Raw genomic sequence first — 13,094 nt, 5'->3', positions numbered from 1 at the left:
TAAGTGAATCTACTGCCTGATACTTATTTAGGGTGGGAGGGGGTTGTTGCGGTGTATTATATCGGAAAAATGATTACACAGGAAGAGTTCTCAGGCCTTGTAAAATTGTCTTGTAAGATTTTCCAATTTGGCTTCAGAAAAAATATGGGAACGAGAGAGGCATACTGGCATTAAGAATAATAATTCAAAAAAGGATTAGGAAGGATATGCAAATATTCATAGCTTTTGTGGGCATCGAAAAAGCATTTGATAATGTGAACTGGACGTTAATGTTTAATATGATTACAAGAAAGGGGGTAAAACACGCAGACAGAAAACTGCTGTATAAATTATAAAAAAACGAGTTAGCCGTTATAAAAATCCAAGATAGACGAAGAAGAAGCAAAAATAAATAAAAGAGTTAGACAAGGATGCACTCAATCCCCAATTATATTCAATAAGCAATAGAAAATATAAAAGAGGATACCAATCTAATGAAAAAAAATTAACGGTCATAAAATAAGTATGTTGTTTTTCGCTGATGACATAGCCTTAATTGATAAAACACAGGAATATTTGGAGCAGCTAATTAAAACTATGGATGAAATATATATCAAGAACTTGCGTATGAAAATAAATGTGCAAAAAACAAAAGTACTCGTTTGTGGAAGGGATAATGAAACCAGAATACAGATAAAGATACTAGGAAACCAAACAGTACAACAAGTAAATTAATTTGCATATTTGGGGAGTACCATTAGCAATGATGGAAAAAATCGGAGCGAAATAACAAAACGCATCTGTCAAGCTAAAATTGCTTCAAACAACAAGAAAACTCTACTTGCGTCAAGGAACATTATCCTAAAAACAAGAAAAAATCTATTGAATACATAGGAGCATAACCCTTTATGGGTGTAAAACCTGGACAATATCAACGGAAGAACGAAAAAGGCTAGAATCATTCGAAATGTGGTGCTACAGAAGAATGTTAAGAATAAGCTGGATGGACAGAGTAACCAATGGTGCTAGCAAGAATAATAGAAGGAAAGTTAATATGGAAAAATATAGCCAGAAGACGAAACGAATGGATAGGCCATATAATGCGACACGAGGGATTACTAAAACTGATTATAGAAGGAAGCATAGAGGGGAAGAACCATAGGGGAAGAACTATAGGGGAAGACCAAGATTAGAATATATTCAACAGATAATAAAAGAAAAAGGATGAACTTATACGTAGAAATTAAAAGAAAAGCGGATGATAGAGAAGAATGGAAGATGGCTGCAAACCAATCTACGGATTGAAACCATAAAGAGAGGTAGGTAGGTAGTCAAAAATAATGTTTGTAATTTACACCATAATTAGTAGTAAAGTCGTCAATTATATTTAATATTCATTAAGCTGACTGTTTGACTGACAATTTATTATTGTTTATAAGTTATAACATTACCGAGACTTTATTTGAAGCACACAAATACCTTCAACCACGTTCGTGAAGTACAGGGAAACCCCCACTTTGATCTATCGTCTTCAATCCAGTGCCAACATTTTTGCAACTACAATTTTGAAATTTGCAACAATACCTTTTTTCTAGAAAATCTGATACACCATCCATTACAACGAGAAAACTAATTTTTCCTACTATTTAGTATCAAATTGACTCGGCACTTTTAGGCACATTTCCATGAAAACTTATCTAATCAAATTCAAACTAGTACAAAATGTTCGAAAAATATTGGAAAATATTTGCGGCACCAAACAATAATTTTGCACCACATTTTTAATATTTTGAATTCTGAGCAAAGCGATGGATACATTGTTTAATATTTTACAATGATGTGCGTGTTTCTTTTTTGTGTCTATATACACGATAAGTAGTCGAAATAATGCTTAGATTTTTAACTTCAGTAACTTTTCTGGTGGAAAAGTAAATCTAGTTGGTACTTGATGCATTCACAACGCTAAGTAATTTACAAAACCATCAGGAAAACAAAAAAAAATTAAAGTAAAACGGGAAAACATGAGAAATTTTTGATTTTTATTAGATTTTTTAGTTTTGTCGATAAACTTGAAAATTTAATACAAAGCTCCACCACAAAAATCAACAGGTAACCCACCTTAAAAATAAAGCTAACCCAAAAGTAAAATTAATTTCTTAATTTTAGATTCTGAGCGGAGCGTTGATGTAGGTATTGATTTTACAATGATATATTTTTTTATTATTTGTTTTGTCTGTTCGAAATAATGCTTCAATCTTGTTCGATGGAAAAGTGAATCTAGTTGGTGCTTGGGGTTGGGAAGGTCAAAATTTAAAATTAAGGAAAACCAGGAATATTTACGCAAAATCAGTTTTCGACAAAATTGATTTTGGTTTTTGGTGTGACTCTGAAACAAATGACAAATACATGAAATTTTCACCGGTTGATTATATTAGCATTTTGTATAGACGACAAAAATTTTAAAAGATTTTGATTTGTTCAGTTTACGGATATTTTCAGTTTCCAATTGTTTAAGTTTTATTTCTATTCATGTCAATACAATTTAATATGTCGGGTAAGAAAGCTTAAAAATTTAATATAAGGCTCTTAATATATTGTTAAAATGACATTTAAAAAATAATAAAAATCCATTGTCAATATTTTTTTTATAAGCATTTTCAGTTCAAATCTTGACAAAATACGTAAAAATCACGAAAATGTGCAAATTATATTGAGTTATTAAATTTGATATTCAAACGCTCATAAACAATTATTGTGGATTTACACGAACAACAACTTATTATAGGAACATAGCTGTAATTAAATTATAGTATTTTGACAGAGCCAACAATTTTTTATGTTAATGTCCCCGAAACGTAGTTTATCCGAATATTAAACTAGCTCTCGGATAAAATATTTTCACTAAGATAATTTTCAGTTGAAATATTATCTGTTTTACTTTCGGTGCACATATCATTTGGACAAAAAACGGTCTGATGTATTTTTTTTTTTTAATTTAATATGGTCCAGTTGAAATATTTTTCTGCTAAAATATGGTTCTAATGAAATATTTTCGGACATTTTTCGCTGTTCCAAAAAAATCAAAAAATTAATCTAGTTACAGCAAAACCTTCCCTAACGGACACTTTCAATAGGGAGCATTTTTTCAACCACAAACTTTCTACAATCCAAAACCTATGAATAACGGGCAAAATTCCAGAAACCACGAGTGTCAGGTATTTAAATGGTTCACTGTATTAATAATTTCAAAATTAAATTTTTTGAATTTTCAAGTGTAATGAACGTTTTGTAAGTTATTTGAAAAATTAATACGAGATTCCTTACAAGGCTACCCGCATGTCTGTTATGAACTTATGAGGAACCTTGTATTGAATTTTCAAGCTTTTTGACCCAATGAATATGTTATTGACACTCATATAAAAAAAAACTAATAAATTAAAATTGAAAATGTCTCAATGTCTAAATAACTCAAAACGTGTTCAAATATTTGAACATTTTATCATGTAGGTATAGAAATATGATAACAGTTTAAAGCAAGGCCTTAGACTATTCAAGTTTAAAGCACGGTTTTAGAAGATATCTTCTAAGGCCGTGGTTTAAAGTATCCATACGGCTATTAGTTTTCGAATTATAACAAAATAAGAATATCGTCCTATGAGACATCAGGTAAATATAGGTACCTATTTATTGTAAAAATATGAACTTCAAACTCTCATAAAAACTAATTATTAGACTTTCAAGAAAACTTAATTTTTTGATAAAGGTCGGAAAACTTATGAGAAATACTGTAGGTCGTATTACATTTTCAAAACTTAAATGAAAATAGAACATTTTAGATTCTGAGCGAAGCGATGAATGTATTGATTTTATAATAATGTGTGTTTTTTTCTTTATTTTTTTATTTTTGTGTCTGTCATCACCTTTTAAGACAGTAAAAATGCTTGGATTTTCTTCAACAGTAACTTTTTTGATAGGAAAGTGAATGTAGTTGGTACTTTTGAAAAGTAAACATTTCCTAATAGTTTTCAAAAGCGACGTGAAAAACAAAAGAAAAATTAAGGAAAAACTGGGATTTTTACGCAAAATCTGTTTTCGAGAAAAACAAAACGAGAAATTTTGGTTTTTGGTGCAACTCTTAAACAAATGACCTTAAGTACATGACATTTTGACTGAATTTTTATATTAGCATTTTCTATACACCATAACATTTTCCAAATATTTTGACTTATTTTGAGCTGTTTACAGACATTTTCAGTTTCCATTTTTTTTAGTTTTTTTTTCTATAAATATCAATAAAATTTTATTTGTTGATAAAAAAAGCTTGAAAATTTAATAGAAGGCACCTACTATATTGTTACAATGACATTTGAAAAATATTAGAAATCCTTAGTCACAGTTTTTATTTATAAGCATTTAAAGTTCAAATCTTGACAAAATACGGAAAAATCACGAAAATTAGCAAATTATTTTGAGTTGAGAATTCATAAAAATTTTTCTTTTTAAATTATAGATTTGAAAATTTAATATTATCCACAAGTTTTTCTAGCTTTATCAAAAAAAAAAATGTCATTGTTGAAAAATGTAAAATTTTTATGAGCGTTTGAAATTCATATTTTTACAACATTTGATATTCACTTGATTTCTTATGTAACGATTTTGCTATTTTGTTGTTATTCAAAAACGAATAACTGTAGATACATGAAAATTTTACTGAATGTTTATATTTTCATTTTCTATACACCATACAATTTTGAAATATTTTGACATTTTTGAACTGTTTACGGACATTGTCAGTTTTCAATTATTTTAGTTTTTTTTTCTATAAATATCAATAAAATTGTATTTGATTGGTAAAAAAGCGTGAAAATTTAATGCAAGGCTCCTGATATATTGCTACAATATCAGTTAAAAAATATTAAAAATACATAGGCACAATTTTTTTTGATAAGCATTTAAAGTTCGAATTTTAACAAAATGTAATAGTTATTTTGAAGTTAAAAATGTATAAAATGTTCAACTTTTATAGCTAAAGATTGAAAATTTAAAACAAGGCTCCACGTAAATAGGTTATATATAAATTACTTTATTCACAATAATATCATCAAATATACTTGGTAATATCATAGGCTGACTGACTGTTTTCGCTCAAAATCGTTTTCATTATACAATGATATTATATATTATGAATTCAAATTTAACACCATCCATTACAGTGACCCACTTGTAACCTACTGTACAGCAGAGCGACATCCACTTACCCACCTTTTTTATGAATTGGGTGCCAACTCAAAACCATTTTTCAAATTGTCATGATTTTGATGAGTTTGGTCAACTTCAGACGCTCATAAAAACATTTTTTATTTAGATATACTCAATTTTTTTTAGAAAAACAAGTTTTAACAACTTATGAGGAACCTTGTATTACATTTTCAAGTTTTTCGACAGTAGTAAAATAAAAACTAATGAAAATTTCTTATGTTTATAAAATATATTATATTTATACGTCTCTGCTAATTTGCCCATGAAATGAGATACCTAAAACAAAGATACCTATATAGCGCTATATTTTATATTTTTTCACCTCAGGTCGCCAATCATGTGAGTGTGAAAATTAAAAGTTACTTATATACAGTATACAGAACACTCATAAGAAATAGCCAGTTACCAGTAACCTATCTGCTAATAACTGACAACTATGTACCTAAAATCTAAATAGCTTAATAGATAAATTTTATAATTGTTTTTTTTATATCAAGTGGATAATTTTATATTTCAATAAATTGATAACTTCCATAGATGGTCTATTCCTGATCAAATCCTTTTTAAATATATTACTTCTCGCGATTTTTTAAATTTTAAATGTGATATTTCTAAACAACCCTATGAACTTTTAGTTTGTATTTGAAATCTTTAATCTAGTATCTATTGAAAAGGCAAGACAGAAATTGACATACATTTTTTACATGAAGTAAAGTATTAATTGGTCTAAATGAGTCAGGAGTCAGGATAATTTCCTCAAAAACTATTTTCTTTAAATTTATTATTTTAGTCCAGGCTTGTAATTCGTTTTCAAATTTTAATACCAGTCTATTTTATCTAAGTCTACAATTTTAACATAATGTGTATTGTTTGTGCAACCTATAGATATCTACTTCAGTTTTGAAGATTAGAGTACATTTATTTACTATGTACATAGACACATATCCAAATTTAAAGAAAATTAACATAGTTTTAATAGATAAAGTAATGCAGAAGAATAAATATAATATGTTGAAAATAAAAAACGCACATAATATGGTAAAATTAATTTTATTTAGTCGAAAAGTTCAGTTCAGTTCAATAACCACATCTTATCAACCAAGAATTCCATTCATTTTCATGTAGTCAATGTCATACACTTTCAAGTAATGTAAACAGACAATTGCAGAACCCTGCTCTGCCCATCTTTTATTTTTTTCCCTGAAAAGCACAATTAATATACTATCAAATTTCTCTTTATTCACAAATTAGTATTTACCAAAAGGAAGATGAATATTTTTGATTGTCAAATGTCACTGTACTCTTGAAAAGTTTTTCAAATTGTTCTGTATGATATTTTGGTAATGGCTTATCGTGTTTCTTTGCCCAATTTAACAGTTTTGTTTTTGGCAAGTCTTCAGGTCTTGGGTATAATGATCGTATATACATACATTTTAAACTATTACCATAGTTTGATTCTTCTTCGTCAGCAGAATTCAGTTTAATTCGTTTTTGGTCATTACACACAACATCTCTTTCTTCAAAACGAAGATAGTTCATTTTCTTTTGTTTTTGACGACAGTAATCACCTAATTCCCAAAGGTCACTAAAAAATCAAAATTCTAAATTCACTAGTACCTATTAGTTTATTTTAATTTATTAGGATTGGTTCACATTAGTACAGCATTGTACAAGCAGCTAAGTCAAAATAAATCAAAATTTAAAGACTAAAGATTTGGGTGGCTATGTAAAATAATACACATAAAAATCAAGTGAAAAAGTTAAGTTGGAGTCTTATATTATTATAGAACAGCCATTTATGTAAATTGAACACATATATCATATATATCTAAAGGACGGTTGTATAACAAGTAAACATAAATAAATTTAGACAAAACTGACTACGGTCTATAAGTATATACTGTACTAATGGGAACCTGCCTTTAAACAAACCAAATTTGTTGTAAGGATGTAGACTCCAGAAAAAGTCTCCCCTGCTCTGTTTCTTGAATATTTTGAAGCATATTTTGAATACAGTATTTTGTATTTGGAGCAACATTATCATAGTCAACAGCATGGCGTAGGTAATCTCTTATAATAGTAAATAATTCTAATTTTCCATCTCGTTTAAATATAGAACAATTTTTTTCAGCTGTACGTGCTATCATAACACTTGAACAACCAGTTATGTTTTTGAACTTTATTATATCTTCAAACACTTTAATTTCTTTTGACCCACCACTACAACAAAATATTAAAATACATCAAAAAACATTATTTTTTAAAATCATAAATACATAATATAAAGTGCCTCAAGCTTTCATTCTTATTGGAATAATTACAACCCCCTTCACTTTTCATATATACCCACCACCTTAAAATAATAGCTAGGGCAGGAATTTAGATGATCAAAATATGTGCTATAAAACTAAATATGTAATATGTTAATGTGATTTATTTATTAAATATTTAATCAATGTTAAAACTATGCCCTCATGACCTGACTTACAATATCTTAAAAATTAAAAATACATTGATATAAATTTATTATTAATAATTTTTTAAAATAAATAAATGATTTTGATTACACAAATGAAACATATTTTGTAGCTTTTCCAGACTTAGATGATCATATTTTTGACATGATTCAAGATTAATTATAAGAAATAAATAAATTACTGTTCTATTCAATGCGTATACAAAACGAACAAACCGAGACTAAACCAAGAAATATACACTATGGCTCATTGCACACATATAGGTTCTTTGGAAATTGAAAATAAAAATTAATAAGTTGACAAATATAATAGTATATATTTACTCTATTCAGAATAATCTTGCTCACTTTTGCGTTTTCAACTGAGCTGCCAGAAGGGTCCAACCCCCAACTAAGCAATGCGTTACTTGAACTAATAACAATTACAATTAGAGCAAGGACTTATGCATTTGTATTATTTTTGCTTGTTAGTTAAGCCATTATGTTAATTAAGCAAAAATGTAATATGATTTATAACATTTCACCAACATTTTTAGATTTTAGTGCATAAATTGCATATTTGAACATTTTGTGACCTATAGGGCTGATGTTAGATTTTTAGGTCATACACTTCAGTATCTTACTGTTTTAGTATTTAGTTCATACATAGTTAGTTTGTAGAAAAATTTGACAAAAATTTCCCACAAATTAAAGTAAAAAATGTTTCGATTCAATTATGAGATTGTCATAAAGTTGATTCAGACCAAATGTTTATGATTATTAAGTAATTTAGATTGTAGAATATTATAAATATAAAATGCATCAGCAACATAAACTTTATCTAAAATTTAAATTTGTCTAATTGAAGTATTTAATGCGAGTAATAAGTGGACACCGTATATGATGTTTCATACTATAATAAATTGTAGTTTATTTTTATTTTTAGTCCATTTTGAGAATTTTGAAAGTATGCAAGTCCTTGCTCAACTTATGATACAACCTGTGTTATATAACCCATAGTATTATATTTATATCACTAATATATTATATATCATTATTAACTTTGCAATAACTGGAATATCTAATGCTTCAGATATAGCTTTTATGAAATGGTTTCTATTTGAATGCATTGGTCTCTCATTAATGGTACGACCATGTACACATATCGCCGCCACTCCAGTAGCAGCTAATTTCTTACACAGAGCAACTGTATCATCAATATCTTGTAACACGCGAATCTTGCACGTTACTGGTATTTTAACAGCTGAAACCACTGCAGAAAGAATTGCACAAGCCTTGTCAGGATGAAACAAAAGAGCAGCTCCCATTCCTCCTTTGAGTGAGAAGTCTTTTGGGCAACCCATATTTATGTCAATCCCTGCTACATCTTGTTCTCTAATGATAATGAATAATGATTAAAATAGTAATTAAATTTACCATTTATGGTTATCAAAATTCTACTTACACTACTTGTGCAGCCTTAGCTGCTCGTTCAGGATCACTAGTGCCAATTTGAAGAACAACATTGTATTTTTCACGTGAGCAAGTGCGGAATACCACAGTAGCATCACTTTTGTCAATAAAATCAATACTTTCTAATGTCTCTAAAATAGTTATATTGATTGTCTATCATGTGATTAAGAATTTAATTTTTAAATTACCATTTACTTTTCGATAACATCTAATCAGCCTATGATCAATCAATTCTTCTGTGTATACGATATCCGCTCCGTAATCCAACGCCAATAAACGCATTGGTAGCGTGTTTATCCTGACCATGGGTGCTAGTATAATTTTGTTGTCGTAACATAATCGTTTAATGTTTTCCATACAGACCATTAATCAACTATACTCAGTCCAAAAAAACAATATCTTCTAGTAAAAAATGATTATTTATTTTGATTAACTAAAAATAAAGAATTTAAAGTAATAATAAGAACAACTTTGGTTGAATAATTTATATTTTATCAGGAGAATGAAAAAAAAAGTAAATACTGATTACTGTATACAAGACGATCTACAACATAGACATCTCAGTATTATTTGAATTTACAATTTGCACTAGGTATTCGTAAATTACTAATTATAAAAAAATAGTAACTACTAAATTAATATTGTATTATGTCGTGCAGTACTTCTATTTTCGAACTGAATAGTGAATACTAAAGACGTCGTATGTTGTGAAATATGTGATTGTGTTATCACAATATTTATAATCATATCGGTATCACAAAAACCATGAAAATAAGAGATACCACAATGACTCCTCTCCCACGGATAATATACTATTAGTATATTATCCGTGCTCCTCTCCGCCAGTAAAAACTTTAAATACTTATAAAGGGTAGATAAGGGTTTTGAGTTAAGACCACAGAATTATTCTGTGTTGAGACCGTGGTATGTACCAATGTTATCTATCCCGTATAGATAACTGTGATACTAAGCAGTAAACATTATTAAATTTGTGAATTGTGATATAGATTATAGGATAAACAATAAACACAAGTACTCAACTACACGAGTTAAATATTATAAGTATTAAGTTATATTAGTTATATTATAAATAATAATCCTTCAGGGCTTCAAGTTTAATTGTTTTAATATTTATTACTTATTAAAACATAATTTTGCTATACAAAATACAATATTTACAATGGAGCCTTTATCAAAAATTTCACTCAATAATCAGGTGATTTTTACCAAGATTTATTATAGCATATTATAACATTTTAAATTATTTATTAAAAATTAAATATTTTTATAATTTGATATAATTATAATTCATTTAGTAATATTATTTTTAGTACATTAAAACCAAAATTTATATTTTAAACGTTTTTATATTATTATCTATATTAAATAATGCAACTACAGTTACTTTTAAAGGAACTTAGTAACTTAACTAATTGGTATTAATTCATTATAACTTTCTAATTTAACAAGTTGAATTCAATGCGTAAAATAATCTATGTGTTAAAAACAATAAGTAACTATTTTTATACTGCAAAAACCTTAATGTTCCGTAAATCATAAAACATGCCAGTGCCGACTAGTTAATAATTAATGATTAGTATATCGTCATAGTAGATACATTTCTTATAAATTATAATATTATTTTCAATCAATCCCTCATATTTCTTGTAAAGTACAATTCAAACCACAGCTATAAAATGTATATATAATATATATTTAGCACCTAATTATTAATTAAATGTAAATATTATGTAATACTTTATATTTGAACAAACGGGTTTTTAAATTTATATTTTAAATTATAAAAAACCAAGTTAGAAATTTTGGGAATCAACTTATATTCCAACTCGGTAAGATTTTATGTTAAGGCACTCGGTGATGCCAATGTAATTTTGAACACAAATACGTTCTACAGGAATAATGATCCTGTTCTGTAGTCAACCAAATTTGATAATTTTTTTCTAAGTATAGAGAAAAATATTCTTCTGGCTGTACCGAACTCTATTTTTCAATTTTAATCTCAACTTTAAAATATGTCTTCAAACTTAATATAATTTATGCCTTTTGTTATAAATTATATTATACCATTATTTGAAATAAAATAAAAATCCGAGTTCAATGTGGCCTATAGGATGTGTTCTCTTTCAGATGAAAAAATACTTATCAAAATCTGACAATTTTACAAGGGGCCTGAGAATTATTCCCAGGAAGTATTTTTTTTTATATAATAAACCCTATCTCTAACTCTCCTAAATAGGCATCTGGTAGTAGATTAGTGGAAAAGTATTAGATTTAAGGTGACTAATAAAATATAAGATTTATTTTTCAAATTTTATCGAATTGTGGAAAATTGAAAAACTGGCACAGGGTACCTTGACTTCAACTAGTTGAAAATGAAAATACTGATTAACTTACTCAATTTTGCTCTACCTTATAAGAAATACATCAATTTTTAATACTTTTTTAGATTGTTACAATGCGTCATATTGTGCGTAAATCAAAAGTGCATACAATACACAAATTAACACGGGAAGCAAAAAAATTAAAAGAAAAAAAAGGAAGTGAAGAACAACTTATCAAAAATAAAAAAAAAGCTGACCGCTTTATCAGTGAACTGATGGTCATAAAGGTATTAAACGTTTTGTAATAATATTTTTACCCCAATTTTTAAATAGACGACAAATTAATAATTTTGTTTATAGAAATTGAATGATGACGATGTTACAAAATATGCCTTGCAAAATGAAGTACCTTCTGCTAAAATATTAAATAGTATAGACATAAAATTGGAGACTAGAGCATTAGCAAGGTTAGCTGGACATAAGTTTATAATAGATGAAATTCAAAAATTTAGAAGCAAATATTCTGATTGGAAAATGTGCATAACAGATTTGTTGAATGAGTTAGGTGCTAAATATAGAGCCAAAAAGAAACCCAATAACAATAAATCAGTTAAGACAGAGGTTAAAACTAAAATTCTCAATAAGAACAATAAAAAAATTAAAAACATTGAAGAATTTGTAGATGCTCAGTCTAAATCTGAAAGTACTCAGTCTGAGACTGATGATCAGTCAGTGTCTGACGGTTCTCAGTCTGAGCCCGAAGATCAGTCAGTGTCTGAAAGTCTTCAATCTGAGTCCGAAGATCAGTTAGAGTCAGAAAATGGTTTAAAAAGTGACAGTTTGTCAGTGCAGAAAAGGTCGCCTCATGAAGACAATACAAGTAGTGATGAATATCAAAACAATATGTCAAAAGGCTCGAAACTTTTAATCTCAAACAATAAAGAACTGTTTGCCGGAAACAAAGAGGAATGCCCAAGTACATTAGACATAAATGTAAATTATTCACAAGTAAAAACAAATGTTTTAAACACAGAACTACCAAAGAAAAACTTACATTTGTCTACTAATGAAATTCTCGACAACATTGATGTAACTCTTGATAAAAATGTATCAAAAAGAAAAGCCAAACAAAATATTTCAAGTAAAGTTGAAAATAAAAAAAAAAGAATCACAGTAAATGAAATCAAGCCCGTTTGTGAAACAGTTGATTCATTTTTCATGACTGTTGACAATCAGGATTACATGTCTGTATACAAACCACCACCAGCGACTGAACGAGACATTGAAGAACGTACAAAAGTAGAACATCAAAAACCAATAAAAGAATTTTTCAGTAAAGGTAAAAAAGTGATTATTGGTAAACAAAATAACATGGGCAATCGAAGAGAAAGAAGGCAGCAACAAGTTGAGGAATCTGTTGATACAGCATTACATCCGTCATGGGAAGCAAAACGTAAACAAAAATCATTGGCCAAATTTGAAGGAAAGAAAATAACATTTGACGATGAAGATTAATGTTTGTAAAAAAAAATTTTAATCTCACATAAATAATAAAAAATAAATAAAAAAAATACAAAATAAATAAC

General features: G+C 28.0%; 2 protein-coding genes across 3 annotated transcripts; one reads left to right on the top strand and one right to left on the bottom strand.

Moving 5' to 3' along the window:
• Positions 1 to 6,272: 6,272 nt before the first annotated feature.
• Positions 6,273 to 9,878, bottom strand: LOC132941742 (tRNA-dihydrouridine(20) synthase [NAD(P)+]-like). 2 transcript variants are annotated; one of them, XM_061009890.1, is made up of 6 exons: positions 9,355 to 9,878; positions 9,159 to 9,297; positions 8,756 to 9,088; positions 7,171 to 7,458; positions 6,497 to 6,823; positions 6,273 to 6,438 (listed from the first exon to the last, which is right to left on the bottom strand). In XM_061009890.1, exons 1-6 carry the CDS (start codon positions 9,530 to 9,532, stop codon positions 6,333 to 6,335), a joined length of 1,371 nt encoding a protein of 456 aa, XP_060865873.1. In that variant the 5' UTR covers positions 9,533 to 9,878; the 3' UTR covers positions 6,273 to 6,332. The 2 variants fall into 2 exon arrangements, with proteins under 2 accessions (XP_060865873.1, XP_060865875.1); XM_061009892.1 differs by having other exon boundaries at positions 9,362 to 9,520.
• A 274-nt stretch (positions 9,879 to 10,152) lies between these two features.
• LOC132941507 (serum response factor-binding protein 1-like) lies at positions 10,153 to 13,094 on the top strand. The gene is made up of 3 exons (XM_061009595.1): positions 10,153 to 10,382; positions 11,634 to 11,795; positions 11,869 to 13,094. The coding sequence occupies exons 1-3, from the start codon at positions 10,347 to 10,349 to the stop codon at positions 13,021 to 13,023; spliced, it is 1,353 nt and encodes a 450-aa protein (XP_060865578.1). The 5' UTR covers positions 10,153 to 10,346; the 3' UTR covers positions 13,024 to 13,094.

This window comes from Metopolophium dirhodum, chromosome 3 (genome assembly GCF_019925205.1).
Source record: "Metopolophium dirhodum isolate CAU chromosome 3, ASM1992520v1, whole genome shotgun sequence".
Lineage (NCBI taxonomy): Eukaryota > Metazoa > Arthropoda > Insecta > Hemiptera > Aphididae > Metopolophium > Metopolophium dirhodum.
The sequence above is the reverse complement of the archived record's forward strand: the minus strand, read 5'-3'. Positions and strand labels throughout refer to the sequence as shown.

Bases quoted from the DNA above. Each gene is read 5' to 3' on its own strand.
- LOC132941742 (XM_061009890.1), bottom strand. From the start codon at position 9,532: ATGGTCTGTATGGAAAACATTAAACGATTATGTTACGACAACAAAATT. The intron at 9,298-9,354 runs GTAATTTAAAAA...TAACTATTTTAG, and splicing joins ATGTTATCGAAAAGTAAATG to AGACATTAGAAAGTATTGAT. The intron at 6,824-7,170 runs GTTTGTTTAAAG...TTGATTTTTTAG, and splicing joins ACATCCTTACAACAAATTTG to TGACCTTTGGGAATTAGGTG.
- LOC132941507 (XM_061009595.1), top strand. From the start codon at position 10,347: ATGGAGCCTTTATCAAAAATTTCACTCAATAATCAG. The intron at 10,383-11,633 runs GTGATTTTTACC...ATACTTTTTTAG, and splicing joins AAATTTCACTCAATAATCAG to ATTGTTACAATGCGTCATAT. The intron at 11,796-11,868 runs GTATTAAACGTT...TTTTGTTTATAG, and splicing joins GTGAACTGATGGTCATAAAG to AAATTGAATGATGACGATGT.